Source organism: Lepus europaeus, chromosome 5 (genome assembly GCF_033115175.1).
Source record: "Lepus europaeus isolate LE1 chromosome 5, mLepTim1.pri, whole genome shotgun sequence".
Taxonomy (NCBI): domain Eukaryota; kingdom Metazoa; phylum Chordata; class Mammalia; order Lagomorpha; family Leporidae; genus Lepus; species Lepus europaeus.
In genome coordinates this window covers 148,601,448-148,614,200 of record NC_084831.1, presented here as the reverse complement: position 1 = coordinate 148,614,200, position 12,753 = coordinate 148,601,448, and the positions used below count along the sequence as shown (strand labels likewise).

The 12,753-nt window shown below is 40.9% G+C and overlaps 1 protein-coding gene and 1 non-coding gene across 2 annotated transcripts in view; both read right to left on the bottom strand.

The window, feature by feature from the left end:
* The window catches only part of UBE3C (ubiquitin protein ligase E3C), a 125,722-nt gene that overhangs the window by 50,294 nt on the left and 62,675 nt on the right, over positions 1-12,753 (bottom strand). The window contains exons 12-15 of the mRNA XM_062192930.1: positions 10,452-10,609; positions 9,719-9,951; positions 3,946-4,050; positions 2,613-2,700 (exon numbers count right to left, since the gene is read on the bottom strand). Coding sequence (XP_062048914.1) covers positions 2,613-2,700; positions 3,946-4,050; positions 9,719-9,951; positions 10,452-10,609 — 584 coding nt within the window. The remainder of the gene's footprint in view (positions 1-2,612; positions 2,701-3,945; positions 4,051-9,718; positions 9,952-10,451; positions 10,610-12,753) is intronic.
* On the bottom strand, positions 10,267-10,373 carry LOC133761251 (U6 spliceosomal RNA). The gene has a single exon (XR_009866050.1). It is a non-coding gene; the product is annotated as a U6 spliceosomal RNA (small nuclear RNA).

Here is a 12,753-nt window from a genome sequence, read left to right as displayed (position 1 = left end):
ATCCTTAAGAAACACTAGTTAAAAAAAAAAAAAAAAACATTTATTTATTTGAAAAGCAGAGTTACAAAAAGAGAGGGAGAGACAGATCTCTCATCAACCGTTCATTCCCTAAATGGCTGCAGGAGCCAGGTCTGGGCCAGGCAGAAGCCAAGAGTTTCATGTGGGTAGCCCACCTGGGTGCAAGGGTCCAAGTATTCAGGCCATCTTGCACTGCTTTCCCAGGCGCATTAGCAGGGAGCTAGATTAGAAGAGGAGCAGGTGGGACATAAACTAGTGTTCCTATGGGATACTGGAGTCGCAGGTAGTAGCTTAACACCAGCCTGAGAAACACTGAATTGTTTATATTTTATAGAAAACTTTAGTAGAATATAATCCAAGTCTTATTTATTTATTTATTTACTTGAAAGAGTTAGAGAGAGAGAGAGAGGGAGAGGCAGAAAGAGAGAGGTTTTCCATCTGCTAGTTTACTCTCCAACTGGCCACAACAGCCCAAGCTGCACCAATTCGAAGCCAGGAGCCAGGAGCTTCTTCCGGGTCTCCCATGTGGGTGCAGGGACCCAAGGACTTGGGTCATCTTCTTCTGCTATCCCAGGCCATAGCAGAGAGCTGGATTGGAAGTGGAGCAGCTGGGACTCAAACTGGTGCCCATATGGGATGCTGACATGGCAGGCGGTGGCTTTACCCATTATGCTACAGCACCAGCCCCGTAATCCAAGTCTTAAAATGGAACAATTTTAACACCTTGGATACATAAAATATTTAATTATACATTATTAAAAATAAGATTATGCCCAGCAAGTATATTTAATTAGGTCCAACACCTTTTAAATGAATTCCACAACAAGGGTCTTTAAAAGGAATATAAAATAACCATTAATCCCCAGGTATTTAAAAATTCAGGTTTTCCTCCTTGGGAAAAAAAATGCACAACTAAATTCAACTGCCTGTACTTAGTGTGACAACAGCCTAGTAACTAATCTTATACCGGGCAAATTAAGCAGAATTAAGCAAATCACACACTGTCTACTGTGGTTTTCACATGAACATGTTGATGATATTTGTAAAAACAAAGGAGTTATGGGATTGGTGCTGTTGTGCAGCAGGTTAAAGGCCTGGCCTGCAGAGCCAAGTCCTGGCTGCTCCACTTCTGATCCAGCTCCCTGTTAAGGCACCTGGAAAAGCAGCAGAGGATGGTCCAAATGCTTGGGCCCTTGCACCCATGTGGGAGACCCAGAAGAAGCTCCTGGCTCCTGGGTTTGGCCTGAGTTCCTGTTGTTGCAGCATTCCGGGAGCGAAACAACGGATAGAAGACCATGCTCTCTCTCTCTGTCTCTACCTCTTTCACTCTTGTCTTTCAAATAAATAAATCTAAAAACAACAACAACAAAGTAGTATTACAGAAAGAATTTAAAGGACAAACTCTGGTCAAGAAGAAAAACCAATAAAAAGAAAGAAAAGATTTTGGACATTCAAAAGTAGATTTTGGGGCACAGAATGTTTGTCTAAAACATATCATTCTACAAGTTTTCTACTTTTTGAATTATATAATCATGGGACAGTAAATAAAGTTTATTTAAAAAAGATAGTCTAAATCAGTATGTCATACTTCAAGAACGGTTAAAAGACCACATTCAAAAAATTACGATGAATGAGTAAGTTGTTATAATCAAAACAGGGGCCAGCGCTGTGGCGAAGCGGGTAAAGCCACCACCTGCTCCCGGCTGCTCCACTTCTGACCCAGCTCTCTGCATGGCCTGGGAAAGTAGTAGAGGATGGTACAAGTCTTTGGGCCCCTGCACCCACATGGGAAGACCCAGAGGAAGCTCCTGGCTCCTGGCTTTGAATCAGCATAGCTCCGGGCACTGTGGTCATGTGGGGAGTGAACCAGCAGATGGAAGACCTCTCTCTCTATAACTCTGACCGTCAAATAAGTAAATCTTTAAAAAAAAAAAAAAAAAAAGGAATGTTATACCTTATGATTCCATTTAGAGGCACCTGAGAAAAGACAAAATGGTAGGGACAAAAGATAAATCAGGAGCTAGGGCTGGGGGAAGGAGTTGGCCATCAAGGAACATAATGTAATTTTGTGGAGTGATAAAACTAGTTTGTAGGATTGATTCTGGTGGTGGCTACATAATTAAGTTTATCAAACATCACAGAACTATACACTAAAAGGAGTGAATTTTACAGTGTGCAACCAATATACACATAAACTTCAATAAACCCGTATTGGGCTCATATTGTGGTATGGTGGGTAGAGCTGCTGCTCACCACGCTGGCATCTCACATGGGTGCCGTTCAAGTCCCAACTGCTGCACTTTGGATCCGACTCCTTGCTAATGGGCTGGGATGAGTAGCAGAGTTGACAAGTGTTTGGGCTCCTGCCACCCATATGGGAGACCCAGATGAAGCTCCTGGCTCCTGTTGTTGGCCTGACCCAGCCCTGGCTGTTGCAGCCATCTGGAGAGTGAACCAGCAGAAGATCTCTCTCTTCTCTATGGCTCTCCCTCTCTGTAACTCTGACTTCCAGATAAGTAAGTAAATATGTTAAAAACCAATAACCCAAATAGCAACCTGTATTGAAAGAGCACTGCCAGCTCTCGAGGACTCACCCTCTAGGGTGGACTGCAGCGGGCCTATCCTCCCCATTCGCCGGAACCTCCACACGTGCCTGGATGCTGGCACATAGAGCTGGGTGACCTGCGGGGAGAGCACCGACGTTCATTGCTTTCTTTTTGCCAGCACAGTTTTTCCCCAGAGCCAGTGTCTGATATTTACGAACAACAAACAGGTCATCTTGGCATGCGCTTTTCAGGACTTCTCTCTTACACTGGCTACCCTTTCATACTTTTATAGCTTAATTACCTTTCCTAAGATACCCCATAGCAATTGACATAGTAAATTATAATAATATAATTCTTTTATGAAGTGAAACATATCACACTTTAAAAAACCAACAACTTCTTGTTATTATCAATATCCACTTCCCATAAATGTTTTCAATTAATTTGACTGTCTTAGTATCCAAGTAAGATAGGAACAGAATACTTCCATTTAAGGTGTTTTTGTAGTCTGTTAGTTCCTCTCATCCCTTATTTTTGGCTCTTAGGAGAATTTGTGCCCAAGTATAAAGTAATTATGTCACTAAGTACTTTGGGGTCAGCTAACATTTTTCTGCAGCAAAACTTTGGAGTAAGGAAAAGACGCTGAGATTTATGTTCCGGCACGAGCTCCTCCCCAAGGCCCAGTGCATGGACAGTATCTGGAGCAGTACCACCGAGGCCATGTACGTGAGCACCTGCACAATGGGATCAGGCATCCTAATTCACAAACACCTTCTCACGTAGTCCTTGCCAGGACTCTCCTCCCATTTGCAAACTGTCTGGCTAACACGAGGTCCCGTTCACAAAGCAAAGGCAGTCTGAATGCTCACTCTTCGGCTCACCACAGTTACTCAAATAATGTGGTGGTTCCTTTGCCTCCTACAAAAACAGCGAACAAAGTTCTTGTTCTTCTTAGTATCATTATGAACTCACTGAGTAAATGTACCTGAAGTTTGAGTTCACGGAAATCTATCTTTGCTGCTGTTCAAATCTTCTACCTGGGAGCAGCAGAAGCCAGTCAGATGCCTGTGACCCCTTCACAGGTGCCAGCCTCCTGCTGTGGCCTCACACTCCAGTGTGACAACAGGGCTTCAGACCCAACTTGTAAGGTCTTTTCCCAGACTCGGCACCAACTGCTGTGCCAGAACTGTTTCTTTTCTGGGTATTGGAGCTGTTCACGCCACAGGACCTATCACTGTTTCGAGACCGTGTCAGTGGGCAGGGCCAGAAGCTACATGGTTAATTCAAGGATGAACTACCACATGAGAACCCCCCCCCCAGAAAGTTAAAAGATGAAAAATAATTTTTAATGAAAAACATTAAAGTGATGTTTCAGTAATACCTTATCTGCTTTAATATCTTCTTGCTCTGACAGCCAGTGGTTTGGAGGACAAAAATTTCTTCTTGTGTCTCTGGACTTCAACATTTTCACTAGATTGGTGATCACCTGAAGAAATGAACAGGTGTGTGTCATACAAAGGAGCTCAGAAACTACAAGGGCACAAAGCAAGCACCGCCGCCGACCAGATGTTAGAGGAGCACATGCCGGTGGGAGAGGGGATGCTTCTGTTATCTAAATGTCTCAAAGAACACAGGACTCAGGAAGTGAGACCTGGCCTTAGACCACCAAATACTTCACAGAAAAGTGTTTCCTTCTGCCATCCCAAGAAAGTGCTGGAAGTACAAAGAAGTTAACCATCAGCAAACAGAGAAAAACCAATGCAAATATGTGCACGTGATGATTCTTTAATTACAAGGGAGGGGCAGTGGTTAAGATGCTGGCTGGGATGCAGAGGCTGGATTTCATTATTAACTCCCAGTTCAATCTTCTTGTCAGTGCAGATTCTAGGAGGCAGCAGGTGATGGCTCAAGTAGTTCTGTCCCTGCCACCGTTATGGGAGATCTGGAATGAATTCCCTGCTCCCAGCTTCGGAGCTGGCACACCCTGCTCCTGCAGGAATTGAGAGTGAACTGGTTCTATCTCCCTATGTCTCCGTCTCACAAATAAATAAACAAAATTATAAGGGAGGCAGAGACTAAGTTTTGAAACACAAATTTAAAAATGTATCAGCTCACATGGGCTATAATGAAAAGTATCTCCAACTGTTGCAATGCTTGTAAAATGTTTTCCAAAGATAAAACAATATTTCTGTTTTTTCTTTTTTCTGAGAAATAAATATTACATCAAGGTCACTGACAGAAAATGAGAAGCATGTCCTTCTCATGTCTTCCAAAGAGAGAAATAACTGGGGCTGGCATTGTGGTGTAGTGGGTTAAAGCCTTGGCCTGCAGTGCCAGCATCCATATGAGCGCCAGTTGTAGTCCCAGCTGCTCCACTTCCAACCCAGCTCCCTGCTATGGCCTGGGAGAGCAGCAGAGGATGGCCCAAGTACTTTGGCTCCCGCACCATGTGGGAGACCCAGAAGAAGCTCCTGGATCCTGGCTTTGGTTCGGTTCAACTCCGGCTGTTGTAGCCAATTTGGGAGTAAACCAGTGGATGGAAGACCTCTATGTCTTTCTGTCTTTCCAATAAATAAATCAAAAAAAAAAAAAAAACCAATAAAGATGCTTATATAACATTTCTCTTACATAAGCATCTGGAGTTAGACATGTCAATGGTCATAATTCCACAAAAGTCTGGACTGATGTCAACAAAATTTCTAAAATGGGAGCTGGTATTGTGGCTCAGTTTGCTAAGCCAACATCCCACATAGGCACTGCTTCGTTTCCCGCTGCTCCTCTTCCCTCTTTAGATCCAGCTCTCCACTACCGCCCGGGAAATCAGTAAAGGATGACATGTTGAGGCCACTGGAGAGTGACCCAGCTGAAGGAGGACCTTTCTCTTTCTGTCTGTAACTCTACCTCCCAAATAAAAAAAAAAATCTTAAAAAAAAAATGCAGCAGCATATTTATTTGATATGTTAACTCCTGTCTCCCATATCATGTTCTTCCACATTAGATAAAAACCTTAAATAAACTAATGAAATTATTCAAGTCAATATTTAGAGATAAAAGCAACTGTTACACAAGCTTTGTTATGTAACTTAAAAATAGGTTTCTCTTAACTCCAATATTAAAAAGATCAAGAAAATAATCTCTTAAAAACATAGACTCCTATAAAAGAAAATCACAAGTGGCAACTTTCCAAGATATTTTTCACATGATCCCTCTATGTTTGTTAGTTCATTGCCTAAGTTGATCATAATTAGAAAATCTTGCTCAATTGATCTCAGGGAAATATTCTTAAAGGTTACTTGTAGTATTGTATCTTAATATATTATAGTATCATTGTATTAAGTTAACAGATTAGAAGCTATGAATGCTAAATTACAGTATTTCTGAATTGAGATATAATATTGCAACTAAAAAAGTATATATAGTCCAAGTAAATAAAAATCTCCTTTATCTTAAGTCTGCTGTGTAAAATCTGATTAGTAAAACCAATCAGCACTGTCAACTCTTTAGAAAGCCCAGTATAAGGCAAACATCGTAAGTTAATTAGATGTGGTAAGTGTGTAATGTGAGGAGCATGTCAAATGAGAGCAGATTTTTAAAAACTTGACTCTGCAATAGATATGTAAAAAAGGAAGTATGACGAAAGGTGGTGGTGCACCAACTCTGAGAATATCATTCACGGGAGAATGACGGTTTTCTCAAAGATGATCAAAGGTGCGACAGGACATTAGTGCTTGCCGTTTTTATCCTCTATGTTTCAACAGTACTGACCTCCTAGTTTTGTTTTGTCCTCAAAAGAATTAACTGAAGGCGTGTCTTACCATTTAGGGATACACTATGAACAGAGGCATGTTTGAGTTCATTTATGATCCCCAGGCACAGGACTGGGTTAACATGTGTGGGATAAATATTGTGGATGTTTCAGCAACATCCCTAACCTCAGGAAATCATGAATAGCCGCATGGACTGCTATTGTCGAAAGGTTAATCAAGGTTTATACGGTCCTTGGTTATCACTTGTGAAATCTGGTATATTTTGAAAGATGACTGTATGCTCAGAAAATCCATTTTAATTAGTCAAAAAATAAAAACAATCAAACTACCAAACACACAAAAAAAGATATGGCACACCTCCACAAGAACAAGAACAAAATGTTAGTCTTCTGCATCTGTTGCTTTACAATGACAGTTACTGGTTGCATGTCAGGACAATAATTAGGGCACTATTTTTTTTTTTTAGAAAGTTTTTTGAAACTAAACACATGAATCAACTACCAACTGAATCATACTCATTCACACCACAGACCTCTCCACATGCATGTATACAGACATGAACAGGTAAGGAAGCTCAACGCTTTCCTCTTCATTTCTATGATACACTGTCCTTGGACGTAACTGCCGTTGAGTTTGGTAGCTTCACACAAACACATACCAAAGTAAGACTTCCTAGCTCCTCAAAGAGCTAAAGCAATTATAGCTACAAATTACATTTCAAGAGGAGTTTACAAATTTGATAAATGCATAAACTGTTTTAGCAGTGTCAATGCAGGGCTTAGAAACTGACCTCAATTCTTATGGTGACAAAGAAAGATGGCTCTATGCACTTAAAATTCTAGGTTGTGACCAGCCAATAGAGCCTCTCACACAAATTGGCTTGGGAAGACCATCATAAGACTGAAAAAGGAAAACGGCTGGTGTTGAAGGAGTCAGGTCTCATCATCTGCAATTCTGTCAAGATCAACAGAAGGCAGAAAATCATTGGCAAACTGCTTTTACCTTCCTTGGTTGATTGTACCTTTAGTTCTTCCAATTTGGCATCATAATACACAAAGAATGCTAATGAAATTTTATTTTAGTACTAGTTTTACAGAAGGAATATAAAATAGCAGCTGGCTCTCTGGAACTACTAGGTACACAGCCTAACCTGTAAAATAGGGATAATTATAGCATCTTCCTTCCAAAATCATTGTATTAAATGAATTAATGTGAGTACATGCAAAGATCTTAGCACACACTGTGAGAACATAGTAACCATCCAGGTATAAATTCTTATTGTTTCTTTCTAATATTAACTATTCTCAAGGATGATGTCTTGACTTTTTATTATTCTGGGAACTCAATTCCACTAACAAGCAGTAAGGTCTGGGGGAGATAGGAGGGTAGAACCAAATGCTTTCCAAAAATTGCCTTGAAATATTTCTACTTGAAAAATCAACAAGCCTTTGTAATAACTTATTTTCAAACCTAAAATAATCCTGCAACCAAAAAAAAAAAGTTGAACTTTAAATTCTTAAGTCTTTGAATCATTAATTAAAGTAGCAATGACTTATTCTGGGGTATAAGAAAAAAATTACCTGCAAAACTTTCATTTAATGTTTATGTAAAGCAAAATGGGGCTGGGAATGGAGAGAGAAAGAAAGAAACAAGAGATATCCCATCTGCTGACTCACTCTCAAAAGCTGCAAACCCCAGGGCTGGGCCAAGCCAAATCAGGAGCCCAGAACACCATCCAGGTCTCCCATGTGGGTGGCAGGGACCCAGTTACTTGAGTCATCACTTGCTGCCCAACTCTCACATTGGGATGCACATTACCAGGAAGCTAGAATTCTAGGAGAGCAGAGCTGGGACTTGAACCCAGGTACTTGAATATGGGGTGCTGGGGTCCCAAAAAGCCTCTTAACTGCTGCACTAAACACCTACCTTGGAAAACATCACATATACAGCATTATTAAATTAGGAGATTTCCATGTGCAAAAGATAAGCCTGTTATATGAAAATTATGAAACTTCCAATAGGTGCTATAAAACAGTGGAATTATCTCATACTGTACACAAAACCTGATATCTTACTTAATGGAAAGCTTTATTAACAAAGATCATAGAGTTTAATTAAACACTAAAAGAAAACACACACACTACCATAATACCAATATCCAGGAAAAGCTAACAAGTTTATATAGGTGAAAAAGCTTAGTTTTAGCTTAGAAAAACTGCAAAATTGTCTATCTTTAAGAATGGATATATTAAGGGCTCAACATATGACCTTTCAAGTTTACTCAGGAATATAGAGATGGGTCATTAAAATAAAGTATGCAAACATATATTACATTAATCTGCACGAATTATAAATTCAATGCTGCATTAGTACTGTATTCAGTGCAATCAAAACATTATCAGTTCCTCTCACGGCTCCTAATGCTCATGCTCCTAAGTGAAATGTGTTGTAAAACCAGGCAGAATGGGCTGGAGAGAGACTCTCGTGGGCTTGTAGGATGAATAAGCAGTCCTTAATTAGCCCATCAGGTTAAGTGCAAGCGTTAATGGGCCTTTCCTAAAGTCTAGCTTGACATCTTTCTCCAAACATGGCCAAGAAGAAAGTTCCATTAGCAATATTAATACAAGCTTAGTTGATCATTTTCATTCAATTAACTTCTTTCAATTAAATAGATAGCTTGACAAAAGCAGTGATAGAAGACCTGAGGGGCAGCTGATGGCTCGAACTGAACATGAGTGTGCGAGGGTCGCTGGTGTTAAACGGACTGTAAATCCAGCACTCAATTTGGAAAATGCATTTCTTCTGCTCTCTCTCCTTTAATGAGCAGTTTTAGCTGACTAGAAGTGTTTGTGCAGAGATTTCACGGGAAGCCAAGCACCCTGTTTCACTTCTCTTATTCTGCCCGAGTAGTTAGATTTTCAGTGGAAGGTTCCTTCCAACACTCCAGTCATGGCAATTCATAACTTCTCTTTCTGCATGGCTAAAAATAAAAATATTTCAAAATAATTTACACACAACTTCTACTTTAAATTAAATGGCCATTCCACTCTTGTTAATTAACTTTTTAAAAGATTAAAATCTTTTTTAAAAATCTGTAAGAGATCTTCTCTGTGGGAAATAAAAATGAAAACATTAAAAATCTTTTATTTATACTTCACCTCATCATATAAAGTACTTAGAATAATTTACAAAAGATACACGTAATAATATAAAAATTACATAAAATGTGGCAAATAAAAAATAAGCATGACTTTTCTTAATTAAAAAAAGATTTGCAAATTAAACATCCTGCCTGAAATACACCTGCATTTCCAGTCTCCTGAAATGAGTCCTGCCAAAACAAATGTGTATATATTTCAACCTCAATAAGAAGAAAACAAACTGCACCTTAAATAACTGAATCCATCGTTTTTGCTCCATCTGTATACACTGTTGCATTTCAGAACTGGTAGTAACTCCAATACTTTGAAATGCTGCGATATACTCCTCCCGCACTTCAGGTTTTGTTTCTGGATACGCCAGCTTGATGATCCCTAAGCACGCATCCCGAAGGCAGCGAGACAACATAATTAGCTCTTCTAAAGTGAAAGGCATCATGGATGATTGTCTTTGACCTACAACTGGAACATAAGCCAATTTTACATCACACACACTCTGTTCATTTGTCAACACACATTAAAAGGCTCAGTAGGCATAAAATCTTTCTTTCTTTTTTTTTTTTTTAAACTTTTATTTAATGAATGTAAATTTCCAAAGTACAGCTTATGGGTTACAATGGCTTCCCCCCTCCCATAACTTCCCTCCCACCCGCAACCCTCCCCTTTCCCGCTCCCTTTCCCCTTCCATTCACATAAAGATTCATTTTCAATTCTCTTTATATACAGAAGATCAGTTTAGTACATATTAGGTAAAGATTTCAACAGTTTGCCCATATAAAAAATATGGAACGCTTCACGAATTTGTGTGTCATTCTTGCGCAGGGGCCATGCTAATCTTCTCTGTATCGTTCCAATTTTAGTATATGTGCTGCTGAAGCGAGCACGGCATAAAATCTTTCTATCATCTATGAAAACCAACAGGCCACGTGGCAAGCAACCAATTGATTCCTCAAAATTCTTACCTTCTATGGGATCACCGAAGAATTCATTATCATGTATGGAAATTAGTGAATGACTAAACAAGGAGCTAAAAAGGTAAAAGAGTGGGATGATTCGACTAGAATCTTCAAAAGACATGGGAGAACCCCTTGATATCACCTGAAGCAATGGTACCATAGACCTTGAGTTGGGGAAAGGAAGGAAAAAGAAAAAAGTTATTTTAAGTGGTTTTAGCACGGGAACTAATAAAGAGATGACATCAGACAAATACAAACGAGGAAAATAATACTTACATTAACAAAGTACTGAGAGACAAGGTAAAGTCTCTGTGACCATACAGGTTAATAAGCAGCAAAGGTTAACAACAAATAGCACACTAACCCACTACTTTCATTCATACGCCTGCTAGTACTTAGAGCAACTGGGCAAATTTAGTTACTGAGAGCAAGCCGGTGGCACAAAAGCTGAGCTGCTAAAAAGAAGCCTGTAATAAGTACGCCACTAGAAGAGACACATATTTTACTTTTATGAATAACACCATTCCCTTCCCCCTCTACTTAACATATTTAACAAAGGTAAGTCTAGCTACCAACTCTGAAACACTTCAACAGTGAAGTCAGATCTTCGGGAACAGTCTCCCTCTTCTCCCCTGGGCCTTGTTTCTGCTGAGTATATTTACTGCTCTGGTCACAGCTGCTGCTCCTACATGAAGTGACCACCCAAGCAGTGATAAGATGAGATGGCCTTCAGAGAACTTTTGTGGTCTCTTGCAGCTACCAACAACTACCATCTATCAAATGCACTTCTGCACCTGGAACGTGTTCCTTTTCTCTCTCATTTCAGCCTGGTTCCTTTAACTAGTAGAACATTTAGCTAACAGGGGTTCACCTTCAAGATCTTTCGGAACTGTAAAGCCCCAGTGACTTCTCCAGCCTCCATCTCAATCAAGTGAGCTAGCAGACTCTGTGGGTCATCCCCTTCTCACCTCCTTGAGCAGCCTTTTTCACAAACTACAGGTGTATCTTAGATGAGACCTGGCTGGGAGTAAGGACTCACAGATTACGCCAGAGCGAAGTGGCTGCGGTGAGCTGGCTCTGCCAGCTGGAGCTTTCCAATCTCCATGATGCACAGTCCAGAGCAGGGCACTCACTGCCTTTAACAGTGTGATGACAGCAAGGACTCAAACATATAGCCTAACTCCGCTCCCATGAAGAAACACACTCCTGCTACTGCCACCATCTTATACATCCCAAAATGCCTGATGTATAAGTCCAGATGCAGCATTTCACATTCAGCACTATGCTGAATGGCTTCCTCAGTCAATGGACAAAGGCATTCATCCAAAACAAAAATGCAGCAGAGACATATGGATAGTGACCACGTGCAGCTGTCCTCATGACCACAGCCAGGGTGACGGAAGACAGAAGAGCTGCTCTCACTGTGCAGCGGGCACTTAACTAACCATCCTGTGAGAGCAGCAGCACTCCAGTATTTCCGGAGTCACTCCCCACAGGCCTAGTACTTACTGGGCCATCCACTGAAAGTTTTGCTGACATACAGAGGAAAACCTCAATATCACATATTTTGTTGGTATTAGTAAAATAGTGGTTGGTATCTTTTAGTTCCCTTACCACTAAATACTGAGAAGTATTTCTGAATCCAAAAAGGTGATGAACAAGCTTGCAGCTATTACCCTCATTAAGAACACTTGTACATAAAGTTACCATCATTTTTTTTTTGACAGGCAGAGTTAGACAGTGAGAGAGAGAGAGGAAGAGAGAGAGAGAGAGAGACAGAGAGAAAGGTCTTCCTTTTTCCATTGGTTCACCCCTAAATGGTCGCTATGGCCAGCGCGCTGCACCAATCCAAAGCCAGGAGTCAGGTGTTTCTCCTGGTCTCCCATGGGGTGCAGGGCCCAAGCACTTGGGCCATCCTCCACTGCCTTCCCGGGCCACAGCAGAGAGCTGGACTGGAAAAGGAGCAACTGGGACAGAATCCGGCGCCCCAACCGGAACTAGAACCCGGGGTGCCGGTGCCGCAGGTGGAAGATTAGCCAAGTGAGCCGTGGTGCCAGCCAGTTAGCACCATCTTATCACCAGTTATGCACACACATATGCCAGTAAAAAGCAAAAAGCCTTACTTTAGTTTCTAAAAAGATTAAGGCAATCAACCAACATTAACTTGTTCTCTTTAACACAGGGGTGGGGAACATCTGGTCTATGAGCTATGTCTACAAGACAGCCCATAGGCCTGTGAAATCGGGGCCACTGTTGTGGCATAGTAGGTTAAGCCTCAACCAGCGAAGCTGGAATCCCTTATGGGCAT